The sequence below is a fragment of the Salvelinus alpinus genome, chromosome 30, assembly GCF_045679555.1.
Source record: "Salvelinus alpinus chromosome 30, SLU_Salpinus.1, whole genome shotgun sequence".
NCBI lineage: Eukaryota > Metazoa > Chordata > Actinopteri > Salmoniformes > Salmonidae > Salvelinus > Salvelinus alpinus.
This window is the reverse complement of record NC_092115.1, coordinates 33,566,227-33,592,909: the sequence shown is the minus strand read 5'-3', so window position 1 is coordinate 33,592,909 and position 26,683 is coordinate 33,566,227. Positions and strand designations below refer to the sequence as shown.

Below are 26,683 nucleotides of genomic sequence, written 5' to 3'. Positions count from 1 at the left end.
TATGGCAACTTCGAATACATTATTTCTCAACTATGCTTTTATATTCAATTGTCAAATATACTGTATGTCAACAATCACCCCCCAAAAAAGCTCCAAAGGACCATTCCAAGGAATAAAATCTGTGAAAATCTAAAAGATCATGGTCTTTATTTGTTCTGGTTTCGTGAAGAATCACTCGTCTAGAAGATGAAACGGCATGACAGACCAATTAAAAATAACTTTGGAACTTGCATCCAGTTCTGAGGGAAAAAGGTGGCATTATCGTCAAATGATAACATTTATTTTTGTTTACACCCCACCCAGAAATTAAAGGTCTAATCCAGCCGTTTTTATCTCAATATCAAATCATTTATGGGTAACAATTAAGTACCTTACTGTCATTGGTTTCAATTAATATGGTCCAAAATAAACAACAATAGCTTCTTGGCAAATATACATTACTCAAGCAAGAATTTTGATAGGACTGTCTGGGAGTGGTGTGAGAGGGGAGAGGAACACTGAAAATGAACTGTTATTTGAGATGTTTGGAACTCTTTCTTATAGGTCTATTAACTCATTTATCACCTGGTGAAGTCACCAGGCAGATGTCACCAGGCAGGCTGTAACAGGCTGACATTTTAGGTGGTCTTTTCAAACTGCTCTTACACTAAAATGGCATTCTCTTAATTTTCACAATATTATTCCAACCTAATACTGTGGAAATATACAGTATATAAAGTACAGGAAATCATGTTTTTGACTGCGCTGGACCTTTAAGACCTTGCATCGACGCTACATCAGAATGCTTTGTTGAGATGTTGGTGGAAGCAAACATTTCCTCTGTTCCTCCGAGTCTTCAGATTACACAGCTAACATATGTTTAAAAACACTTTGGCATTGTTGTTCAAACGTTAAATGGGTCTATAATCGGAAAATCTGTAGCAGGTTCTTTTGATCCTTTGTCTTCTACTGTATCTCTCAGTAGACAAAGGGTCTTAAATATTCATGAAATGCAAATAAAGCTGCTTACAACATTATATTAGTCTGCATAAACAGTCAGCAAATGAAGTAGGCGAACAGAACTGTCTGGATCACATCACAGAATGACAGCTGGCTTCTTAAAATAAGAACCCATTACCTTTATTGAAAATACTGGGGTCTTTCTGAACCACATAGCGGGGACCTAAGTACATACTGCTGAAAGCCAAATATTGAATCACATTAATTCCTAGTAGCAGACTAGAAGGCCCACTTATAGTGACTGTAAGAAACAGTCTTATAACAACATCATTCAGTTTCTCATTGCATGAAAATGGGCCTCGGACTAGATTGGCTTCTTTCATGAATAGGACATGCGGTAGAACCTGTTTTATGGTTATTTGGCCTCAACCTCGGTAATCCGTAGTTATGGCCAGTGATAAAGATAAACCTAACTGCAGGCAATGAATTGAAATGACTCGGGGAACCGCAGCACTGCTTTTGACTACGCAAAACAGACTGCATCAAGTCAGTGGCAGGTGAAATTACTTTTGGTAGTTTAGTTTCTCCGTGTGTGATGGTGCATTGAGGTAAGGTTTTATGAGGACTAGCCTTAGTTGCTCATCTTGAGAGCTTCCTGCACCAATGAGTTATTCGTTTTTCTGTCTGGGCCAAATTTAAAGGGGATTAATAATAATTTAGAACGCGTAGGAAGGACGCAGAATCGATTTTCAGAGCGACATTCATTTGAGCTCCCCTTGTTTTGTTGCTGTAGTTTAATAGGAAAAAGGCACTCGTGCAAATGGAGGGGTATACTACGACAATCCTTGCTTTTCCACCGACCGACTACACCATAACAAGGACTTGTTGCTTGTTTCACAAAAACAGGATTCATGCATATTCCATGTATCAATTACTCACTGGAGTGTCTTTTTTTGATACAAATAAAAAAAGTCCTATATGATATCATGGGTTCCTCTGAAATGGCACCTTATTAAGTGAAGTACCTATACTTCTGTATAGGGAATGGGGTTCCATATCAGAGTGTTGTTAGGATCTCCTAGCTTCACATGCTCAGTGGGTGCCAGCTAAATCCAGGAGACATAGCATCATGTCAATCAGCCACATTGAATCCTAGTAATAACAGCTATCTACGTTTCACAGCTACTGTATGTCTCACCCCCTCAACACCTGCTGTCACAGAGAACACTCAAGATGAAAGGCTATTCCAGGTCTTAAAGAAGTTTCAGGAAGTTTCAGAAAAACACACAGATGAATACTGATTCGGTTTAATTCGCAGACAGATCTACAGAACCAGTCAAAAGTTTGGACACACCTACTCATTCAAGGGTTTTCCTGTATTTTTACTATGTTCGACATTGTAGAATAATAATGAAGACATCAAAACTATGAAATAACACATATGGAATCATGTAGTAACCAAAAAAGTGTTAAACAAATCAAAATATAATTTAGATTTTAAATTCTTCAAAGTAGCCACCCTTTGCCTTGATGACAGCTTGAATGAGTAGGTGTGTCCAAACTTTTGACTGGTACTGTATGTGTGACAAAATGCAAGGGCAGGCTGTACCCTAGAGGGACCTGTCAAGACTAAGGCTCTACTATTACCTCCGCTATTAGATTATGATAATCAACTTCTTGCTCACTATAGCTGGCATGTCCATCAAAGAGTGAGAAACAATTAACATGCTCTGCTGGGCATAGACTCTTTAACGTGGCTAGCCAATCACATCGATAACAGACAGATTTTTTTTCAGACTGCTGAACACTTGAACTGGACTGACCACCTGTACTGGCTCTCCGCACCTTAACACACATGCACTCACACACACACCCACACAGATACACACAATACCCAATAATGAGAATGATATACAGAAATATCTAATTTACATAAGTATTCACACCCCTGAGTCAATACATGTTAGAATCTCCTTTGGCAGCATTTACAGCTACGATTCTTTCTGGGTAAGTGTCTAAGAGCTTTGCACATCTGGATTGTACAATATTTGCACATTCTTTTTTAAATTCTTCAAGCTCAAGTTGGTTGTTGATCATTGCTAGACAACCATTTTCAAGTCTTGCCATAGATTTTCAAGCCATAGCTAGGCCACTCAGGAACATTCAATGTCGTCTTGGTAAGCAACTCCAGTGTATATTATCCCCCTAAAGTCGATTGACGCACCGGTGTGTCAATCCAAGTAACATAATAAAACAATTCCCAACAAAATACGTCAATTTAAGCTAGAGATATCTGTTTTGGATGAGTCTCAATCCACCACATCCGGCGATGTCGTACTTTCACATCTGCGGTGACAGGTGGCAGAGCTAGAGTGGTGTTTGTCAGACCATGAGACATCCCGAAAATTGGTCTTCTCAAGAAAACGTCAGAACGGTTTGACCTAGAAAACTATTATGACCCATCTATGGAAAGACTCTCACAAAAATGAGTTGTTCTCCGTCACGGGACTCGTCTTAAAGTAACCTGTACTGGTTTTAAAAATGTATGGAAGTATGTAGGTTGTTTTATGCCTACCCAAAAAAGGTATGTTTTATGTGTGTGTGATATATATATCCTGAGCTTTCATATATCCGTATATCTCCTATATATATAGGTCAAGCACTTCAAAACCTTGTTTCTTGCCTCTTCCTTTTCACTCTGTCATTTAGATTAGTATTGTGGTGTAAATACAATGCTGTTGATCCATCCTCAGTTATCTCCTATCCCAGCCATTAAACTCTGTAACTGTTTTAGAGTCACCGTTGGCCTCATGGTGAAATCCCTAAGCGGTTTCCTTCCTCACCAGCAACTGAGTTAGGAAGGACTCCTGTATCTTTGTAGTGACTTTATACACCATCCAAAGTGTAAATAATAACTTCACCATGCTCAAAGGGATATTCAACGTCTGCTTTTTTATTTTTTACCCATCTACCAATAGGTGCCCTTCTTTGCAAGGCATTGGAAAACCTGCCTGGTCTTTGCGATTTAATCTGTGTTTGAAATTCATTGCTCGACCAAGGGACCTTACAGATAATCGTATATGTGCGGTACAAAGGGAGTTACACTATTATTGCACACAGAGTCCATGCAACTTGTGACTTGTTAAGCAAACATATTTAGGCTTTCCATAATAAAGGGGTTTAATACTTATTGACTCAAGACATTTCAGCTTTTCATTTTTTTATGAATTTGTAAGTATGTGTATAAACATAATTCCAGTTTTGACATTATGGGATATTGTGTGTAGGCCAGTGACACAAAATCTAAATTAAATTATTTTAAAATCAGGCTGTAACACAACAAAATGTGGGAAAAGTCAAGGGGTGTGACTACTTTCTGAAAGCACCTGTATACTCTCATTCACACTCATTCACACACACACACACACCTGCTGCTACCAGACTCTTATTGTGATAGCTAAATACTGCACAATTTAAAGCATGTGCACCCTGTACATACAACTAAGAAAACGTGATCATTTCACCATACTCTATAAGCCACAGAAGGACAATTGTCATTGAATGGGTTAGCATACTGTAAGTATTATGGAATAGGCCACTTCTTCAACTGAGTAAACTTTTGGTAAACCTTGCAGTAAAATTCTAGAAAAATCCTAAACACTGTGTAGCTCTTCCATTGATCTAGAAGAGAAAATGTATTCAGGATTACCTCAGCCACGCTCAAGGTCCTAAATTATATCATAACCGCCATCGATAAAAGACAATACTGTTCAGCCGTCTTCATCGACCTGGCCAAGGCTTTCGACTCTGTCAATCATCGCATTCTTACCGGCAGACTCAACAGCCTTGGTTTCTCAAATGACTGCCTCGCCTGGATCACCAACTAATCTAATCAAATCTACATTTATTTGTCACGTGCGCCGAATACAACAGGTGTAGACCTTACAGTGAAATGCTTACTTACAGGCTCTAACCAATAGTGCGAAAAAAGGTATGTGTGTGTGTGTGTGTGTGTGTGTGTGTGTAGGTAAGTAAAGGAATAAAACAACAGTAAAAATACATTTGAAAATAAGAGTAGCAAGGCTATATACAGACACCGGTAGTCAGGCTTATTGAGGTAGTATGTACATGTAGGTATGGTTAAAGTGACTATGCATATATGATGAACAGAGAGTAGCAGCAGCGTAAAAGGAGGGGTTGGCGGGGGGGCACACAATGTAAATAGTCCGTGTAACCATTGGTTACCTGTTCAGAAGTCTTATGGCTTGGGGGTAAAAACTGTTGAGAAGCCTTTTTGTATATTTATATTTTATACCTAAAAGGGTACCGCTTGCCATGCGATAGTAGAGAGAACAGTCTATGACTGGGGTGGCTGGGGTCCTTGACAATTTTTAGGGCCTTCCTCTCACACCGCCTGGTGTAGAGGTCCTGGATGGCAGGCAGCTTAGCCCCAGTGATGTATTGGGCCGTACGCACTACCCTCTGAAGTGCCTTGCGGTCAAAGGCCGAGCAATTGCCGTACCAGGCAGTGATGCAACGGGTCAGGATGCTCTCGATGTTGCAGCTGTCGAACCTTTTGAGGATCTCAGTTTCCTGAGGGGGAATAGGCTTTGTAGTGCCCTCTTCACGACTGTCTTGGTTTGTTTGGACCATTCTAGTTTGTTGTTGATGTGGACACCAAGGAATTTGAAGCTCTCAACCTGCTCCACTACAGCCCCGTCGATGAGAATGGGGACGTGCTCGGTGGGGGATAGGTTGTTATTCTGGCACCACCCGGCCAGGTCTCTGACCTCATCCCTATAGGCTGTCTCGTCGTTGTCGGTGATCAGGCCTACCACTGTTGTGTCGTCTGCAAACTTAATGATGGTGTTGGACTCGTGCCTGGCCATGCAGATGTGGGTGAACAGAGAGTACAGGAGGGGACTGAGCACACACCCCTGGGGAGCTCCAGTGTTGAGGATCAGTGTGGCAGATGTGTTGCTACCTACCCTCACCACCTGGGGGGCGACCCGTCAGGAAGTCCAGGATCCAGTTGCAGAGGGAGGTGTTTAGTCCCAGGTTCCTTAGCTTAGTGATGAGCTTTGAGGGTACTATGGTGTTGAACGCTGAACTGTAGTCAATAAATAGAGTTCAGTGTGTCAAATCAGAGGGCCTGTTGTCCGGACCTCTGACAGTCTCTATGGGGGTGCCACAGGGTTCAATTCTCGGGCCGACTCTTTTCTCTGTATACATCAATGATGTCGCTCTTGCTGCTGGTGGATCTCTGATCCACCTCTACGCAGACGACACCATTCTTTGTACTTCTGGCCCCTCTTCGGACACTGTGTTAACAAACCTCCAGACGAGCTTCAATGCAATACAACACTCCCTCCTTGGCCTCCAACTGCTCTTAAATGCAAGTAAAACTAAATGCATGCTCTTCAACCGATCGCTGCCTGCACCCGCCTGCCCGTCTAGCATCACTACTCTGGACGGCTCTGACTTAGAATATGTGGACAACTACAAATACCTAGGTGTCTGGTTAGACTGTAAACTCTCCTTCCAGATTCACATCAAGCATCTCCAATCCAAAATTAAAGCTAGAATCGGGTTCCTATTTCGCAACAAAGCATCCTGCACTCATGCTGCCAAACATACCCTCGTAAAACTGACTATCCTACCGATCCTTGACTTCGGCGATGTCATTTACAAAATAGCCCCAAACACTCTACTCAGAAAATTGGATGTAGTCTATCATAGTGCCATCCGTTTTGTTACCAAAGCCCCATAAACTACCCACCACTGCGATCTGTATGCTCTCGTTGGCTGGCCCTCGCTTCATATTCGTTGCCAAACCCACTGGCTCTAGGTCATCTATAAGTCTTTGCTAGGTAAAGCCCCGCCTTATCTCAGCTCACTGGTCACCATAGCAGCACCCACCCGTAGCACACGCTCCAGCATGTATATTTCACTGGTCATCCCCAAAGCCAACTCCTCGTTTGGCCGCCTTTCCTTCCAGTTCTCTGCTGCCAATGACTGGAACGAAGTGCAAAAATCTCTGAAGCTGGAGACTTATCTCCCTCACTAACTTTAAGTATCAGCTGTCAGAGCAGCTTACCGATCATTGCACCTGTACACAGCCCATCTGTAAAGAGCCCATCCAAATACCTCATCTCCATATTGTTGTTTATTTTTTGCTCCTTTGCACCACAGTATCTCTACTTGCACATTCATCTTCTGCACATCTATCACTCCAGTGTTTAATTGCTAAATTGTAATTATTTCGCCTTACCTTCCTAGTCTTACTACATTTGCACACACTGTATATAGATTTTTCTATTGTGTTATTGACTGTTTATCCCATGGGTAAATCTGTGTTGTTTGTGTCGCACTGCTTTGCTTTATCTTGGCCAGGTCGCAGTTGTAAATGAGAACTTGTTCTCAACTAGCCTACCTGGTTAAATAAAGGTGAAATAAATAAAAAAAATAACATGCTGATAGAAATTAGATAAAACTGATTTGAGTTTCCCTGCATTAAAGTCCCCAGCGACTAGAATTGACGCCTCTGGATGAGCGTCTATGTCCTCCTGAATGGTGTTTTATTTTTTGTAAGAAACGAAATATTCTCTGCATCTTGTTCTCAACTGGCCTACCTGGTTAAAAAGTACTTCCGCTGTGCGTATTAGGCTCTCATTTGTTACATTTCTCAATGGGCTCCATGCTATTATGTCCACACCGCCGCATTGTGGACATGATGAATATGATCCAAATTGAAACTCATTTTGATTTTTATTGAGAGACATCTTCATAAAAATGTCACATCCATAGCCAATGGGATTTTGTCATTTGAAAGTGTAGTGGATGGCTAAATTAGCATCGCTACGGCCTTCATGAGACTTAAGGTACTGTAACCCACAGACCTACTAATGCCCTTTCTGAGTCAGTGGCACTTCTGGTTATTGAGAATGTTGTGGCATAAGATGGACTATAAGCACTCATACCTTGAATACATTGCTGCATAGAGACTACATTATGAGGGACTAACCAACAGCTCTTCAACAACAGCTCTAGGACATACTTGGATTAAACTCAGAAATAACATTATAGTGAAAAGAGGAAGGTCACAAAAGCCAAAGCAAATCGATTTGTGCACAGCAGCCTTCACCTGTGAACTGACGAGGCGCTCCTCTCCAGACTAGCACTGCAGAGCAGCACAGCTTCAATTTCCCTCCTTTTATTAGCCAAACCCTATGGGGAATATAGATAGAGGAAACAGGACCGTAAGAGTGTCACCTTACTTAGATGTCAGTATATAATGTGTCGTATATAATATACAGCAAGTTTGTATGATGGGTGGAGAGAGTTTGGAAATGAAAATTGTGGTTTGTTTTTACTTTAAGATAAACTTGAATGCTTTCCAAGCGCAATCACATCACGCTCCAGACTTTAATGGAATTCCGTCCTCATTTACTTAAGGTCAAAGCTCATCCCTCCCACAATCCTTTGCATTGTAAATCTCTCTCTCAAGACCTCAGAGGGCATTTGAATAATCGAAAGTTTCCTGTGGTATTTCTCTAAATATTCGTCTATAAGCCTTATGACACTGAATACAGATTTTTATAGGGGGGGAAATCACATCTATCACAATGAAATCAAACGCATCAACTGAAGTAAATGGGCAATGAATGTAAGATGGCGCCGGAGAAGGCAGACGTTTTACGTGCCCCCAACCGATTGTGTTTTTTGTTCGTTTATTTGTGTTGTTTGTAACTTATTTCTTTACTTATTTTGTACATAATGTTGCCGCTACCGTCTCTTATGACTGAAAATAACTTCTGGACATCAGGACTGCGATTACTCACCACGGACTGGCAGAATCCTTTTTTTCCTTTAACGAGTGTGACGAGGCCGACGCGAACAATATACTGCTTTCTCGGGTACAGGCCCAGATCCCCGTGATTTGCGTGAAGAGGAGGCGGAGAAAAAGGCTGCCTTCTGAGAATTCGTAGGAGATCGAATAAACCCGAACTTCCTTCCATTCTTCTAGCAAACGTGCAATCTTTGGACAATAAAGTAGATGACCTACGCGGAAGATTAAACTACCAACGGGACATTCAAAACTGTAATATCTTATGCTTCTTAGAGACGTGGCTGAACGACGACACTATCAACATACAGCTGGCTGGTTATATGCTGCACCGGCAGGACAGAACAGCGGCGTCTGGTAAGACAAGGAGCGGCAGACTATGTATTTTTGTAAATATCAGCATGTTAAATGTGCAACCAGAGTAAAAAAAAACTCTGGACCCCCTTTACTCCACATACAGAGACGCATACAAAGCTCTCCCTCACCCTCCATTTGGAAAATCTGATCATAATTCTATCCTCCTGATTCCTGCTTACAAGTAAAAATTAAAGCAGGAAGCACCAGTGACTAGATCAATAAAAAAGTGGTCAAATGAAGCAGATGCTAAGCTACAGGACTGTTTTGATAGCACAGACTTGAATATATTCCGGGATTCATCCGATGGCATTGAGGAGTACACCACATCTGTCATTGGCCTCATCAATAAGTACATCGATGACCTCGTCCCCACAGTGACCGTACGTACATACCCCAACCAGAAGCCATGGATTACAGGCAACATCCGCACTGAGCTAAAGGCTAGAGCTGCCGCTTTCAAGGAGTGGGACCCGGAAGCTAATAAGAAATCCCGCTATGTCCTCTGACAAACCATCAAACAGGCAAATCTTCAATACGGGGCTAAGATTGAATCGTACTACACCTGCTCTGACGCTCGTCGGATGTGGCAGGGCTTGCAAACCATTACAGACTACAAAGGGAAGCACAGGCGAGAGCTGCCCAGTGACACGAGCCTACCATACGAGCTAAACTACTTCTATGCTCGCTTCGAGACAAATAACACTTAAACATGCATGAGAGCACCAGCTGTTCTGGAAGACTGTGTGATCACGCTCTCCGCAGCCGATATGAACAAGACCTTTTAAACAGGTCAAAATTCACAAGGCCGCAGGGCCAGACGGATTACCAGGACGTGTACTGCGAGCATGCACCGACCAACTGGCAAGTGTCTTCACTGACATTTTCAACCTCTCCCTGTCCGAGTCTGTAATACCAACATGTTTTAAGCAGACCAAGAACACTAAGGTACCTGCCTGAATGACTACCGACCCGTAGCACTCACATCTGTAGCCATGGAGTGCTTCAAAAGGCTGGTCATAGTTCACATCAACAACATTATCCCAGAAACCCTAGACCCACTCCAATGTGCATACCGCCCCAACAGATCCACAGATGATGCTGGGGCGTCTCTATTGCCCTTTTTGCAATCTCTACTGCCCTTTCCCACCTGGACAAAAAGGAACACCTATGTGAGAATGCTATTCATTGACTACAGTTCAGCGTTCAACACCATAGTGACCTCAAAGCTCATCAATAAGCTAAGGACCCTGGGACTAAACACCTCCCTCTGCAACTGGATCCTGGACTTCCTGATGAGCCGCCCTCAGGTGTTAAGGGTAGGTAACAACACATCTGCCACGCTGATCCTCAACACAGGGGCCCCTCAGGGTTGCGTGCTCAGTCCCCTCCTGTACTCCCTGTTCACTCATGACTGCACAGCCAGGCACGACTCCAACACCATCATAAAATTTGCCGATGACACAACAGTGGTAGGCCTGATCACCGACAATGACGAGACAGCCTGTAGGGAGGAGGTCAGAGACCTGGCCGGGTGGTGCCAGAACAACAACCTCTCCCTCAACATGATCAAGACAAAGGAGATGATCATGGACTACAGGAAAAAGAGGACCGAGCACGCCCCCATTCTCATCGACGGGGCTGCAGTGGAGCGGGTTGAGAGCTTCAAGTTCCTTGGTGTCCACATCACCAACAAACTAACATGGTCCAAGCACACCAATACAGTCGTGAAGAGGGCACGACAAAACCTTTTCCCCTCAGAAGACTGAAATGACTTGGCATGGGTCCTCAGATCCTCAAAAGGTTATACAGCTGCACCATCTAGAGCATCCTGAATGGTTGCATCACCGCCTGGTATGGCAGCTGCTCAGCCTCCGACCGCAAGGCACTAAAGAGGGTAGTACGGATGGCCCAGTACATCACTAGGGCCAAGCTTCCTGCCATCCAGGACCTCTATACCAGGCGGTGTCAGAGGAAGGCCCTAAAAATTGTACGGCAAGCGGTACCAGAGCAACAAGTCTAGGTCCAAAAGGGTTCTTAACAGCTTCTACACACAAGTCAGAAGACTCCTGAACACCTAATCAAATGGCTACCCAGACTATTTGCATTCCCCTCTCTTTTACACCGCAGCTACAGTGGGGCAAAAAAGTATTTAGTCAGCCACTAATTGTGCAAGTTCTCCCACTTAAAAAGATGAGAGAGGCCTGTAATTTTCATCATAGGTACACTTCAACTATGACAGACAAAATTAGAAAAGAAAATCCAGAAAATCACATTTTAGGATTTTTTATGAATTTATTTCACACACTGTTGCTGGTATTTTGGCCCATTCCTCCATGCAGATCTCCTCTAGAGCAGTGATGTTTTGGGGCTGTTGCTGGGCAACACGGACTTTCAACTCCCTCCAAAGATTTTCTATGGGGTTGAGATCTGGAGACTGGCTAGGCCACTCCAGGACCTTGAAATGCTTCTTACGAAGCCACTCCTTCGTTGCCCGGGCGGTGTGTTTGGGATCATTGTCATGCTGAAAGACCCAGCCACGTTTCATCTTCAATGCCCTTGCTGATGGAAGGAGGTTTTCACTCAAAATCTCACGATACATGGCCCATTCATTCTTTCCTTTACAAGGATCAGTCGTATTGGTCCCTTTGCAGAAAAACAGCCCCAAAGCATGATGTTTCCACCCCCATGCTTCACAGTAGGTATGGTGTTCTTTGGATGCAACTCAGCATTCTTTGTCCTCCAAACACGACGAGTTGAGTTTTTACCAAAAAGTTCTATTTTGGTTTCATCTGACCATATGACATTCTCCCAATCTTCTTCTGGATCATCCAAATGCTCTCTAGCAAACTTCAGACGGGCCTGGACATGTACTGGCTTAAGCAGGGTGACACGTATGGCACTGCAGGATTTGAGTCCCTGGCGGCGTAGTGTGTTACTGATGGTAGGCTTTGTTACTTTGGTCCCAGCTCTCTGCAGGTCATTCACTAGGTCCCCCTGTGTGGTTCTGGGATTTTTGCTCACCGTTCCTGTGATCATTTTGACCCCACGGGGTGAGATCTTGCGTGGAGCCCCAGATCGAGGGAGATTATCAGTGGTCTTGTATGTCTTCCATTTCCTAATAATTGCTCCCACAGTTGATTTCTTCAAACCAAGCTGCTTACCTATTGCAGATTCAGTCTTCCCAGCCTGGTGCAGGTCTACAATTTTGTTTCTGGTGTCCTTTGACAGCTCTTTGGTCTTGGCCATAGTGGAGTTTGGAGTGTGACTGTTTGAGGTTGTGGACAGGTGTCTTTTATACTGATAACAAGTTCAAACAGGTGCCATTAATACAGGTAACAAGTGGAGGACAGAGGAGCCTCTTAAAGAAGAAGTTATAGGCCTGTGAGAGCCAGAAATCTTGCTTGTTTGTAGGTGACCAAATACTTATTTTCCACCATAATTTGCAAATAAATTCATAAAAAATCCTACAATGTGATTTTCTGGATTTATTTTTCTCATTTTGTCTGTCATAGTTGAAGTGTACCTATGATGAAAATTACAGGCCTCTCTCATATTTTTAAGTGGGAGAACTTGCACAATTGGTGGCTGACTAAATACTTTTTTGCCCCACTGTACTCTCTGTTGTTATCATCTATGCATAGTCACTTTAATAACTCTACCTACATGTACATATTACCTCAACTAACCGGTGCCCCCGCATATTGACTCGGTACCCCCCTGTATATAGTCTCGCCATTGTTATTTTACTGCTGCTCTTAAATTACTTGTTAGTTTTATTATCTGTATTTTTTTAACTGCATTGTTGGTTAGGGGCTCGTAAGTAAGCATTTCACTGTTGTATTCCGCGCATGTGACTAATACAATTTGATTTGAAATTAAGTAAATCGTGTCATAATTCATCATGACTGACTCCCATGTGTTATGCACAGTTCTGAGCATAATCAGTGTGTTTGCAATACAGCAGGTTATCAACAGAGCTGTTACCCCCATAGAGGGTTAATGGCTAAGGTTTGTTGGGTGGGGATGGATGTAATGTAGCACTCAGCTCACTGCTGCATCAGTACAGTACGTACTTCTTCTGACATCCAGACAAATGCTTTTCTTCACGGGGGTGCATGATGTAGTACAGTGTGCTGCTTCTCTCACTCCATAAAAACACAGCAATACCTGATTTCTGGTGTGTGTTTGATATTGTTTGTTTGACTGGTGTTTTGTGCTTCAACACAATCATTCATGATCAGATATGGTGACTGAGAATGAATGTGTAATTGCACAGGTGCATTCAACCACCAGCCCCAATGAAATGTGCATTCACAAAGATGTGCTTAAGTGGGAACTACCCTAACCCGTTTTTTTCCCCTGGCAAGTGTTTTCAATCAAGCATTACAATAGCAATTACCCATTATTTGCTTTTCAAAGGCATAGAGTGTTGCTTGGCAACAAACATGGAAATAAAGATGTTTCCATTTCATACAAAAAAGGAACAAGCAATTGAAATGACAGTTGTGACTACTTCACAACCAATGAAGGACTTCAGTTAAATGTCACCAGAATACCAAATCATAGTCCCAGCTTCATCATATAAGCCCACAGTGATGTGCCAAGCCATGTGCCAAGTTACCCTTTCAAGGTCCACAGAGAGCACAATGTTAACACTTTCAAGACACAAAATTCCTTCTGAATGACCACAAGCAGTTGGTTCACATGAACGGCACTTGAACTCACTTGTCAATGGTCAAACATTACATGGATGAGTTTGCACATCTCTTGCCATAATCTGTGAAAGGGATGAGTTTTACAATTGATATTAAATATTTCAGTGTGAGAAAAGGAACCCAACTTTGCAAACATTAGGATAAGCATACCACTTGCTGCCTTCTCTTATGATTTGCTAGATAGTTTGGTGGTAAATTACTGTAAATATAAAGTGTCTACTCATTCTTGCAAATCTCATGAAAACTACACACTGTATAATTGGTATACTTACTGAGTCAAATCCCAAATTTACTTTTGACCATTAGCATAAAAATGGCTTAGAGGGATTCAACAAATAACGGACAAGGTTATAGACCAGGTTACTCTCAAACAAAGAGAGAATTCATATTCCCATCCATTGCTGTCAAGCACTCACGATAGGAGAATACATGCTATGAGCGAAATAATGTTCTAATAAACCTTCAAAGCATGTGTTTGTTGCTCTACAATCAAATAGCTTCAAGACTATTTGACTAAAATCTTTCTCTGCTACATTTTGCAGCACTACTTGAAATGTATTGGATTGGTACCAGTATTAATGTAAGCCAGTCCTAAGCCAGTCCTAATCGCTAAAGCTCTTGCAGGTGCATTTGATGGCATTTTTGTCAAAAGAACACTACAAAGCAATCCAATAAGGAGGGCCTTGCCTGGGGAAAAGTGCAGTTGAATCACTGAAACATTTTAATAAAATTAATGACAATAAAACCATTTCACCGGATCAAATTTAAGGTTGCGACTACCTTAGAAAATGTTCTAATTCTACCTGAGAGGGCGAGGGGAATGGTACATAAAGTGAGAGAACGAATGAGCCCTTTTCGGAATGTAGCCTACAGTACTTTTTGCAGGGTCATATTGAGGATTTGAAAAGGAATAAGGAGAAAGCAAGCCACTTCAACTTGCTGTTACAGTACTGCCAGAAACACTGTTTGGGCCCAATATAAAGTGTAAGTGTCACGTTCGCTGGAATAAATATCGGACCGAGGCGCAGCGGATGTTGAGTTCCACATAATTTAATGATAAAGTGAAACTTAGCAAAGACAAAAACAATTAAACAATAAACTAACCGTGACTACAGAGGTGCAACGTGCACTAACTCAAAACAATATCCCATAAAACACAGGTGGAAAAAATGCTACTTAAATATGATCCCCAATTAGAGACAACGATTACCAGCTGTCTCTAATTGGGAATCATACCAATCACCAACATAGAAAAACAAAACTAGAACCCCACATAGAAATAATAAACTAGAATAACCCCCAGTCATGCCCTGACCTACTCTACCATAGAAAATAAGGGCTCTCTATGGTCAGGACGTGACAGTAAGTAAACCAATATAGCAAGTAAAACACTGGAATGGTAGATTTGCAGTGGAAGAATGTGCAAAGTAGAAATATAAATAATGGGGTGTAAAGGAGCAAAATAAATAAATAAATACAGTAGGGGAAGAGGTAGTTGTTTGGGCTAAATTATAGAGGGGCTATGTACAGGTGCAGTAACCTTTTGCATCCCCGCAATGGTCCAAATGTGGAATCCGTGCCCTTGCCGATATCATGGACAGTAATGGTTTGAGAACATTCCAAGAATTGAAAGATGCACATTACCACTCCTTTTTTCTTTATTTACAACATAGCTGACCTATGAAGTTCCTTTGGAAACCCAACTACCGAACCATCCAATGATGGGATTTAGAAATAATTTAACTGGGCTCCCGAAAGGACTGATCTCTATAATATATATATATATATATATATATATATATATATATATATATATATATATATATATATATATATATACAGTGGGGAGAACAAGTATTTGATACACTGCCGATTTTGCAGATTTTCCTACTTACAAAGCATGTAGAGGTCTGTAATTTTTATCATAGGTACACTTCAACTGTGAGAGACGGAATCTAAAACAAAAATCCCGAAAATCACATTGTATGATTTTTAAGTAATTAATTAGCATTTTATTGCATGACATAAGTATTTGATACATCAGAAAAGCAGAACTTAATATTTGGTACAGAATCCTTTGTTTGCAATTACAGAGATCATACGTTTCCTGTAGTTCTTGACCAGGTTTGCACACACTGCAGCAGGGATTTTGGCCCACTCCTCCATACAGACCTTCTCCAGATCCTTCAGGTTTCGGGGCTGTCGCTGGGCAATACGGACTTTCAGCTCCCTCCAAAGATTTTCTATTGGGTTCAGGTCTGGAGACTGGCTAGGCCACTCCAGGACCTTGAGATACTTCTTACGGAGCCACTCCTTAGTTGCCCTGGCTGTGTGTTTCGGGTCGTTGTCATGCTGGAAGACCCAGCCACGACCCATCTTCAATGCTCTTACTGAGGGAAGGAGGTTGTTGGCCAAGATCTCGCGATACATGGCCCCATCCATCCTCCCCTTAATACGGTGCAGTCGTCCTGTCCCCTTTGCAGAAAAGCATCCCCAAAGAATGATGTTTCCACCTCCATGCTTCACGGTTGGGATGGTGTTCTTGGGGTTGTACTCATCCTTCTTCTTCCTCCAAACACGGCGAGTGGAGTTTAGACCAAAAAGCTCTATTTTTGAATCATCAGACCACATGACCTTCTCCCATTCCTCCTCTGGATCATCCAGATGGTCATTGGCAAACTTCAGACGGGCCTGGACATGCGCCTGCTTGAGCAGGGGGACCTTGTGTGCGCTGCAGGATTTTAATCCATGACGGCGTAGTGTGTTACTAATGGTTTTCTTTGAGACTGTGGTCCCAGCTCTCTTCAGGTCATTGACCAGGTCCTGCCGTGTAGTTCTGGGCTGATCCCTCACCTTCCTCATGATCATTGATGCCCCACGAGGTGAGATCTTGCATGGAGCCCCAGACCGAGGGTGATTGACCATCATCTTGAACTTCTTCTATTTTCTTCTATTTTCTAATAATTGCGCCAACAGTTGTTGCCTTCTCACCAAGCTGCTTGCCTATTGTCCTGTAGCCCATCCCAGCCTTGTGCAGGTCTACAATTTTATCCCTGATGTCCTTACACAGCTCTCTGGTCTTGGCCATTGTGGAGAGGTTGGAGTCTGTTTGATTGAGTGTGTGGACAGGTGTCTTTTATACAGGTAACGAGTTCAAACAGGTGCAGTTAATACAGGTAATGAGTGGAGAACAGCAGGGCTTCTTAAAGAAAAACTAACAGATCTGTGAGAGCCGGAATTCTTACTGGTTGGTAGGTGATCAAATACTTATGTCATGCAATAAAATGCAAATGAATTACTTAAAAATCATACAATGTGATTTTCTGGATTTTTGTTTTAGATTCCGTCTCTCACAGTTGAAGTGTACCTATGATAAAAATTACAGACCTCTACATGCTTTGTAAGTAGGAAAATCGGCAAAATCGGCAGTGTATCAAATACTTGTTCTCCCCACTGTATATATACACACACACACACACACACACACACACATAGGACCAACTTTACAAAATACGCCAAAAAATACAATGAGATATAGCAGAATGTCTGCGAGTTAAAAATCTCTCTCCACTGTTACTCTGACGCATTGTATTTCAATCTTGCTTGTATTGATATTCCGTCACATTCCATTTGCCCATACCGCCTACCAATAACACGGGTACTACTTTGTTCCTTTTTAAAAATGATGGACTAAGTTCTTCTTTCGGAGTTTATTTTGATCCGGTGTGAATGAAAAGAACTCTCACCCCAAGTCAGTAAGCTCATGACTTGAGGTGTCCTAAATCTAATTTATTATAATAGGCCAAATATAAGCACCCATTTAAGTCAAATAAAGCTGAGATCTCACCAGATGATACTTTTAGTACCATCAGATGGTCCGGAAATGGAGACAGCGATGAGATGGGTGATGGAAAAGGAAATTCAATTGAAAAAGCTTAGCTTACAATTTGGGGCCTAAAATGATTTTATATCATTTCTCGATGAAGACTGCATATTATTACCTGGATTTAGGATAATCATAGCGCTACAGAAATGCAATAATATGGTTCCTTATTGATTTATGTTGTGTTAGTGCTACCCCTCCCCTGTTCATCTGAGGGAGAACTGAATGATGAGTTGAAACAGAAACCCTCTATTTGTCCAGATGATATAATAGAGCTGTAGACCCAGTAGCTGTATATACAGTAGACCCAGTAGCTGTATATACAGTTGACCCAGTAGCTGTATACACAGTAGACCCAGTAGCTGTATATACAGTTGACCCAGTAGCTGTATACACAGTAGCTGTATACACAGTAGACCCAGTAACTGTATATACAGTAGACCCAGTAGCTGTATACACAGTATACCCAGTAGCTGTATACACAGTAGACCCAGTAGCTGTATATACAGTTGACCCAGTAGCTGTATATACAGTTGACCCAGTAGCTGTATATACAGTAGACCCAGTAGATCTTGATTGAAAACAGCAGAGGTGTATTTGGAGGGCGAGATAGTTAGGATGACATCTATGAGGGTGCCCGTGTTTACGGATTTGGAGTTGTACCTGGTAGGTTCATTGATAATTTGTGTGAGATTGAGGGCATGAAGTTTAGATTGTAGGATGGCCGGGGTGTTAAGCATGTCCCAGTTTAGGTCACCTAGTAGCACGAGCTCAGAAGATAGATGGGGGGCAATCAATTCACATATGGTATCGAGGGCACAGCTGGGGGCAGAGGGAGGTCTATAGCAAGCGGCAACAGTGAGAGACTTGTTTCTGGAAAGGTGAATTTTTTGAAGTAAAACCTTGAATTGTTTGGGTACAGACTTGGATAGTAATACAGAACTCCACAGGCTATCTTTGCAGTAGATTGCAACACCGCCCCCTTTGGCAGTTCTATCTTGGCGGAAAATGTTGTAGTTAGCGATGGAGATTTCAGGGTTTTTGGTGGTTTTCCTAAGCCAGGATTCAGACACAGCTAAGACATCCGGGTTGGCAGAGTGTGCTAAAGCAGTGAGTAAAACAAACTTAGGGAGTAGGCTTCTAATGTTAACATGCATGAAACCAAGGCTTTTACGATTACAGAAGTCAACAAATGAGAGCACCTGGGGAGTGGGTGTGGGGCTAGGCACTGCAGGACCTGGATTAACCTTTACATCACCAGAGGAACAGAGGAGAAGTAGGATAAGGGTACGGCTAAATGCTATACGAACCGGCCGTCTAGCACGTTCGGAACAGAGAGTAAAAGGAGCAGTTTTCTGGGCTCGATAGCATAGATTCAAGGCATAGTGTACAGACAAAGGTAAGGTAGGATGTGAGTACATTGGAGGTAAACCTAGGCATTGAGTAATGATGAGAGAGATATAATCTCTAGAGACGTTTAAACCAGGTGATGTCATCGCATATGTAGGAGGTGGAACAACATGGTTGGTTAAGGCATATTGAGCAGGGCTAGAGGCTCTACAGTGAAATAAGACAGTAATCACTAACCAGGACAGTAATGGACGAGGCATATTGATATTAGAGAGAGGCATGTGTAGCCAAGTGAACATATGGGTCCAGTGAGTGGTTGGGCTGACTGGGGACATGGCGATTCAGACAGTTTGAAGCGCAGACTGAAGGATATCAAGGATCTGGAAGGGTGATGTATGGAGGAATGGTCTAATATCCCTCCCAATGTGTTCTCCAACTAATAAAACATTTTAGAAAAAGGCTCAGTGCCATTAACAACGCAAGGTGAAGTATTGAAAAGGTTTTCAGGAGGGGTATCAATAATTTTGAACCATACATATTTGAGAGCAAAAAAGTATTACTTGTTAAACAAAATATCTTTCTCTGAGCAGCTGTATTAGTATAAAATGATACAATTTACCAATTTTTTTGGAGCATACAATATAGCTCAGTATTTCATTTATTTGTTTTGTACAGTAATCTTTATCAAGGGTGTCAATACTTTTGAACCCCGCTATATGTATCACATGTACCAGAGTAGCTGTCATCAATGACAAAACATTTTAAAGTAAAATAATGCTCATCTTGGTCACAGTGTAAATGTTTTTACATCAGAATTTCTCAAACAAATATTCCATAAATCATTTAGTCAGTTGTCAAAAACTACATAATAATCAGAACTTACTATTGGTTAGGTTACACAACTACAACACACACAATGGCAATGCTATTGGGAGTTGCTGCCAAGGGCACATGCAGTATGTAATCCAATATCTACATTGTTATGAGCTCCTCTGTAGTTCAGTTGGTAGAGCATGGCACTTGCAACACCAGGATAGTGGGTTTGATTGCCGGGAACCCCCACACGTAAAATGTATGCACACATGACTCTAAGTTGCTTTGGATAAAAGTGTCTGCTACTTTGCATATATACAGTGCATTCGGAAAGTATTCAGACCCCTTGAATTTTTCCACATTTTGCTACCTTACAGCCTTATTATAACATTGATTAAATCATTTTTTTCCCCCCTCATCAATCTACACACAATACCCCATAATGACAAAGCAAAAACACATTTTTTAAATTTTTTGCAAATATATTAAAACATTTACATAAGTATTCAGACACTTTACTTAGTACTTTGTTGAAGCACCTTTGGCAGCGAATACAGCCTTGAGTCTTCTTGGGTATGATGCTACAAGCTTGGTACACTTGTATTTGGGGAGTTTCTCCATTCTTCTCTGCAGATCCTCTCAAGCTCTGTCAGGTTGGATGGGGAGCGTCGCTCCACAGCTATTTTCAATTCTCTCCAGAAATGTTAGATTGGGTTCAAGTTCGGGCTCTTGCTGGGCCACTCAAGGACATTCAGAGACTTGTCCCGAAACCATTCCTGTGTTGTCTTGGCTGTGTGCTTAGGGTTGTTGTCCTGTTGGTAGATGAACCTTCGCCCCAGTCTGAGGTCCTGAGCACTCTGAAGCAGGTTTTTTATCAAGAATCTCTCTGTACTTTGCTCCGTTCATCTTTCCTTCAATACCGACTAGTCTCCCAGTCCCTGAAAAACATCCCTATAGCATGATGCTGCCACCACCATGCTTCACCGTAGGGATGGTGCCATGTTTCCTCCAGATGTGACGCTTGGCATTCAGGCCAAAGACTTCAATCTTAGTTTCATCAGACCAGAGGATCTTGTTTCTCATGGTCTGAGAGTCTTTAGGTGCCTTTTGGCAAACTCCAAGTGGGCTCTAATGTGCCTTTTACTGAGTAGTGGCTTCCGTCTGGCCACTCTACCATAAAGGCCTGATTGGTGGAGTGCTGCAGAGATGGTTGTCCTTCTGGAAGGTTCTCCCATCTCCACAGAGGAACTCAAGGAACTCACTCTGTCAGAGTGACCATTGGGTTCTTGGTCACTTCCCTGACCAAGGCCCTTCTCCCCCGATTGCTCAGTTTGGCCTGGGGGCCAGCTCTGGGAAGAGTATTGGTGGTTCCAAACTTCTTCCATTTAAGAGTGATGGAGGCCACTGAGTTCTTGGGAACCTTCAATGCTGTACACATTTTCTGCTAACCCTTCCCCAGATCTGTTCCTCGACACAATCCTTTCTCTGAGCTTTGTGGACAATTCCTCCGACCTCATGGCTTGGTTTTGCTCTGACATGACACTCAACTGTGGGACCATATATTGACAGGTGTGCGCCTTTCCAAATCATATTCAATCAATTGAATTAGGTGGACTCCAATCAAGTTGTAGAAATATCTCAATGATTATCAATGGAAACAGGATGCACCTGAGCACAATTTCAAGTCTCATAGCAAAAGGTCTGAATACTTATGTAAATAAGGTATTTCTAAAAATCTCTTTTCGCTTTGTCATTATGTGGTATTGTGTGTAAATAAAAAATAATTTAATCAATTTTAGAATATGGCTGTAACAATATGTGGAGAAAGGGAAGGGTTCTGAATGCTTTCCAAATACACTGTATATAGCACTGTTGATTTAATGATGTTAAAGTTGAAATGGTGCTGGAATAGCGGAGGCAATGCTCCTTAGTGCTGACTTGCGGTAACTCTGTGGTTCTAAATCAGTAGTTGTTTCGTAAACTGTTGAAAACAACTTGCTTGACCATGCTGCAGATCATATAATTGTTATTTACATGCAATATTTGCTTTGTGGACTTCACCGGAAGATAAAAAATACTGTTTTCATTTTGTCATTATGGGGTAATGTGTGTAGATTGATACTCTGCACCTCATGAACAGAGTATTTTAAGAAATGTCTGTATCACCGCCTGAGGTTTCAGTGTTTACTGCTTTTAAAGTATATGGGAAAAGTCATGTATCATTCCTTCTCTTCACAGAAACCACAGCTTAAAGGAATGAAAGATATTGTCTGCAAGGCATCCATCTTCCACTCACCTTGTCGTTTACCAAGGCCACTAGAGTTGCCTGAACTACAACCAATGATTTTCATACAGTAGCCTACCATGTACAAATAATATCATTACACCTAGCCATTGTTAAATTATCTATAAGATGTTATTGATGTGACCATCATGTCCAATTCTGGATTCCCCTTTAGGCTTTGGATCACCTTTAAACATGTACAACTTTCAGCACAGCGACACCATGGCAGGTCCAGTGTGAGTTACTGTACCTTGTCTGTAACACAAGCGGCAAAGCTTTGGTGTTATTCTAAAGTTACTGTGACAATCAATTTCTACACTCAACAGTAGCCTTATGTGGATCTTGAGAGCACAATAGGACAATACAAAAACGAATTTGTCCACTTCTGCCTCTATGGGGACAGTAAATTAGTTAAAATTTCCCTGAAGAAAGATATTAGGTATTCCTCTCAAGCCTCAATTAATATAGAAACTACATAGCTAAAACCATTGAAATCCAAACTCTGTTTAGTCTGGAAAAGAACACAACATAAACCCAGAGAGATGACGCACAACAAATCCCAAACCAGATAACCAGACATGATTTGAAGAGACTCACGGTACTGAAGTTCCATGGGTAACACTCCGATCCCCGGAACGTGCACTGCAGCAGCATGTCACTGATATCATGGCCCGTGCGGTTGTAGAAGTCTGTCATGTTGAACTGCTTGGGCTTGAAGTTGAGGAAGTTGGCCTTATCCTTGAGGGCGGCCAGCACCTCAGGCTCAGCCAGGTGAGTGTTGGCTATCTGGTAGTTGGAGTTCAGGAGGGCCAGGAGCTCCCCCACGTGATACAGGTCGTTCCTGGTGATCTGGGAGAAGCGGAACTCATTGAGGTTGCAGAAGGTCACAGCAGGGAAGGTGAGGTTGGGCGCCGCCACCTCATCCAGTTTGGTGACGTGGGGATACTCAAAGTAGTAGGACACGCGGTCCATGCACACCAGCATAAGCAAGGCCAACGAGCCCAGGAAGGAGAGCGTCCACAGGAAGCGGCGAAACGTCATGTGCCCGTAGGCAAAGATGTGGCTCATGCCATGTAGAGTGGACATGTTGGCGAAGGCTTGCAGGTTTGAAGGCCGGATGCTCTCGATGCTTTCCTCGGAGTCCCCCTTCATGGTTGCAGTTTGGGTGAGTGATCCTCAACAAGAACTTCAGGTTAGAGAGACTTGCTTAGCAACAGAATGTAGCATAAACCAACCGGTCGCCAGTGCTTTGGCTCGGCAGCCTGTGGCTTTTATTCCAACAATAAGCGGCAAGCGGAAAATTCTAACCACTATCTTAAAATGGTTGGCAGATGCTTTTAAAATGTCTCTTCCAGTGGGTGTCAGTTCTTCCATGTAGTCCCAGGTCCCCCCTTTTCTTTCAGGCTCCTCTTCTATTCTCTCTCTCTCTCTGTAGCGCTCTCTCTCTCGCTCCCGCTCAGCGGTCTTTGTAGCAGAACCAAACAATGAGCTCCAGAAACACCCACTTTTACCCAAAAGGGAATGCCTTCTGAGCAGTGTGAAATGGACAATGAAAAGAACAACCGGGAGAAAACAGCAGACGGGCGTGAGGGAGAGGGAGAGGAAAGGGAGAGATGGGGATTGGTAATGAAAAGGGCTGCGTAGGGCTGAAGAGGGGTTCAGCCTCAACAGTCAATGGGACCCTTCCTCCTCCAATTGGCATGAACGCCACTACATCGCGGTGATAATGGGATGCAATGAATTTGTGAATGGGGGGAAAGAATAAAGAGAGGGAGAGAGAGAGAGAGCAATGGCCCCCTATCCCTCACTGCCACCTTCCTTTTCTTTCTTTTCTCTCTCTGTCACTCTTCTCTCTTTTCCCCAGATAAAAATGATGAGGGGGGTCATTGACTTCCCACTAACCCACCTCTCCTGTGTGGTTTACAGACAAGCCCAGTGTTTGTAGGTAGCCTCCACGGTATCTACCTTGTTTCGCTCTCATCCACAATTAGCAGGGAAGCCCATGCACCTCTTGATGCCAGTCTAGCCTCTAAAACCTGCTCAACACCACTAGCTTTTCTCCCGATCTCAACATACAGGTTTATATTCTGCGGTCTGCCAGCCTTTTCCTCTCTTTTGCGAGCTCGCTTGCTTGCTGCTGTTGCTCCCTCCCACCACTCTCTCTCTCGCTCACTCTCTTTCTCCCCCCGCCCCCGCTCTCGCTCCCTACCTCTTTAGTAGTCAGGATTCATCCTTCTGCCGAATGGCTGCTTTGGCTGAGTTTCTGTGTGCACAGGGGGAGTCTCTCACTCTGTGCTGCTGCTAACTTCACTGTGTTATGGTTTTCTAATGCATTCTAACAGTCTGCGTTTGTCATCTGTGATCAAGTGATAGCTCCTACTATGTTATGGGAATGCCACAGGTTGCATGTTGATATGGATGTAAAATGCATAACCACAAAGAGAATGAATTATCTGTAGTGGAGATGTGGTTGCAAGAGCCTAAATCTTTACAAGCGAATGTGAATGTGTCTCGATTTGATAATTTTCATTTACAAGTCAAACAAATGATCCACACATTGAAGAACTGAATCCATTGATCTTCTTCTGGTTAAAATAGTATTTTGGTATCTTCTTATAATAGGATAGCGAACCAAACACATGGGTTGCCATTTAATTTATGTTACACTCTTAGAAAAAAGGGTTCCAAAAGAGTTCTTCGGCTGTCCCCATAGGAGAACCCTTTTTGGTTCCAGGTAGAACTATTTTGGGTTCCATGCAGAACCCTCTATGGAAAGGGTTCTGCATGGAATCAAAAGGGTTCTGCATGGAACCAAAAAGGGTTATTCAAATGGTTCTCTTATGGGGACAGCCGATGAACCCTTTTAGGTTTTAGATAGCACCTTTTTTTCTAAAGTTTAGACCTAGGTTAGTATTGAAGGGTCCTATATCCCCAGAGCTCATTGTCACCTTCGGGCCAAGGAACCAACCAACCACTGGAGGTGTCTTTCCCTGTTGATTGTTTCACTAAATGTGATCTAGGGTTTCCAGGCTTGACCAATAATAATGGGATCAGCCTTTTCATTAAGGTTGAAAGTCCACCTTATCCTAAAGAGAAACCTTTTATTTATTTTAAGAGCAAACAAGATTAACACTCATTGACACTGCCCTGAGAAGCCTCATTATCATAACACTAGAAACATTACCAAGGATATGACTGCAACCCGGGAGGATAAAATCAATATCACGTCCTGCTAACCAAGAGCTCACACTCACAGCATAGCAACCAACCCTTACCCAGCGGCAATACTAACGTTGTCTGTTGTGTGATTGAGATCATTCTAAAAATACTCGTCCATCAACTTGTGGAAGAAAGCAATGTCAAACTGATATTGGCGTCATAGAAATGGCTAACTGAAAACATTCAGTGAAGGAGACAACATGATCCCTGCACAGCAAATATGCGGGTGTTAAAATCTCAGTGTTGATGAAAAAAGTTTTGTGAGTGCTATATCTGAGAGTCGATTCTAGTGGGGTTAACGCTAGTGGGATTTACATTTACACCACCCGCAGTGAATAAATTAAGTGCTGTTGTTACTCGACTGTGCTGAGTTCATTTCCATTAATTATCTGAATAAAAGACACGAGAGGGGCTACATCATCGTATTTCCCATTTTTAAAATAGTTTGCTTTAATATCTATGTTTTTGCTTGCACATTGATTGATCTAAAATAAATAACTTAAATTTTTCTAAACTAATCCAATCTGTAATTGGTTGGACTTATTGCACCTGTTACTGAGATGGCCGTTCCAGTTTAGATGGTTTAAGTAGACATGTATGACAAGTTCTTCACCATAGCAATCATTCTGAATGTGGATTGTGGTTGATGAAGCGTTTAAATTGTTGAAAATCCTCCCTATGGCTGGATTTTAATAGGAATTTCAAATTACTTCACAAACCAGCAAATTGTGGCTTGCAGGTCTGATATGGCCCATGAGCCACGATTTTCAGACCACAATGTTGGGGGAAAACTAGGACATAACTAAAGACCTTATGAGAAGTATAATATATGGTCATAAAGGGTTTATTTTTAAAGTTAAACACATTCACTTAGGCAGTCACTTGATGAAGGCCTCAGGACAGAAAATTAATCAATGGAAAAAACATGTCTATCTCACTAACAAATACAGTCATGGTTGGGTAACTCGAAAGGCACCCTGGGAAATATGCAAATACGGCTTTACACCCTACATGTGTTATTCCCTAACATGCTGACCACACCGCTCATGTCGCGTGCGTGAGCATTGCAAAATAAATGTAAACATACATGTTATTCAATTATTACACCAACACTGCTCGCGCGCGCCAACAAGCGTCTGTTTGCCAAGCGCTAAAATAGAAGTCAGTTCAATTTGTGACGCTGAACGCGGTGCAAGTTATGCCTCTCCCATCTCCTCTTTGGTTTATAGAAGCAGGTACCCACGTGCCATCTCCTCATTGGTTATACCCACGTGGGT

General features: G+C 42.4%; 1 protein-coding gene across 2 annotated transcripts in view; it reads right to left on the bottom strand.

Annotated features, from left to right (window-relative positions):
* Positions 1 to 23,339, bottom strand: part of LOC139560667 (acid-sensing ion channel 1C) — a 198,238-nt gene extending 174,899 nt beyond the window's left edge. For both annotated transcript variants that reach the window (XM_071377664.1, XM_071377666.1), the window contains exon 1: positions 22,785 to 23,339. In XM_071377664.1, coding sequence (XP_071233765.1) covers positions 22,785 to 23,339 — 555 coding nt within the window. The remainder of the gene's footprint in view (positions 1 to 22,784) is intronic.
* Positions 23,340 to 26,683: the final 3,344 nt, after the last annotated feature.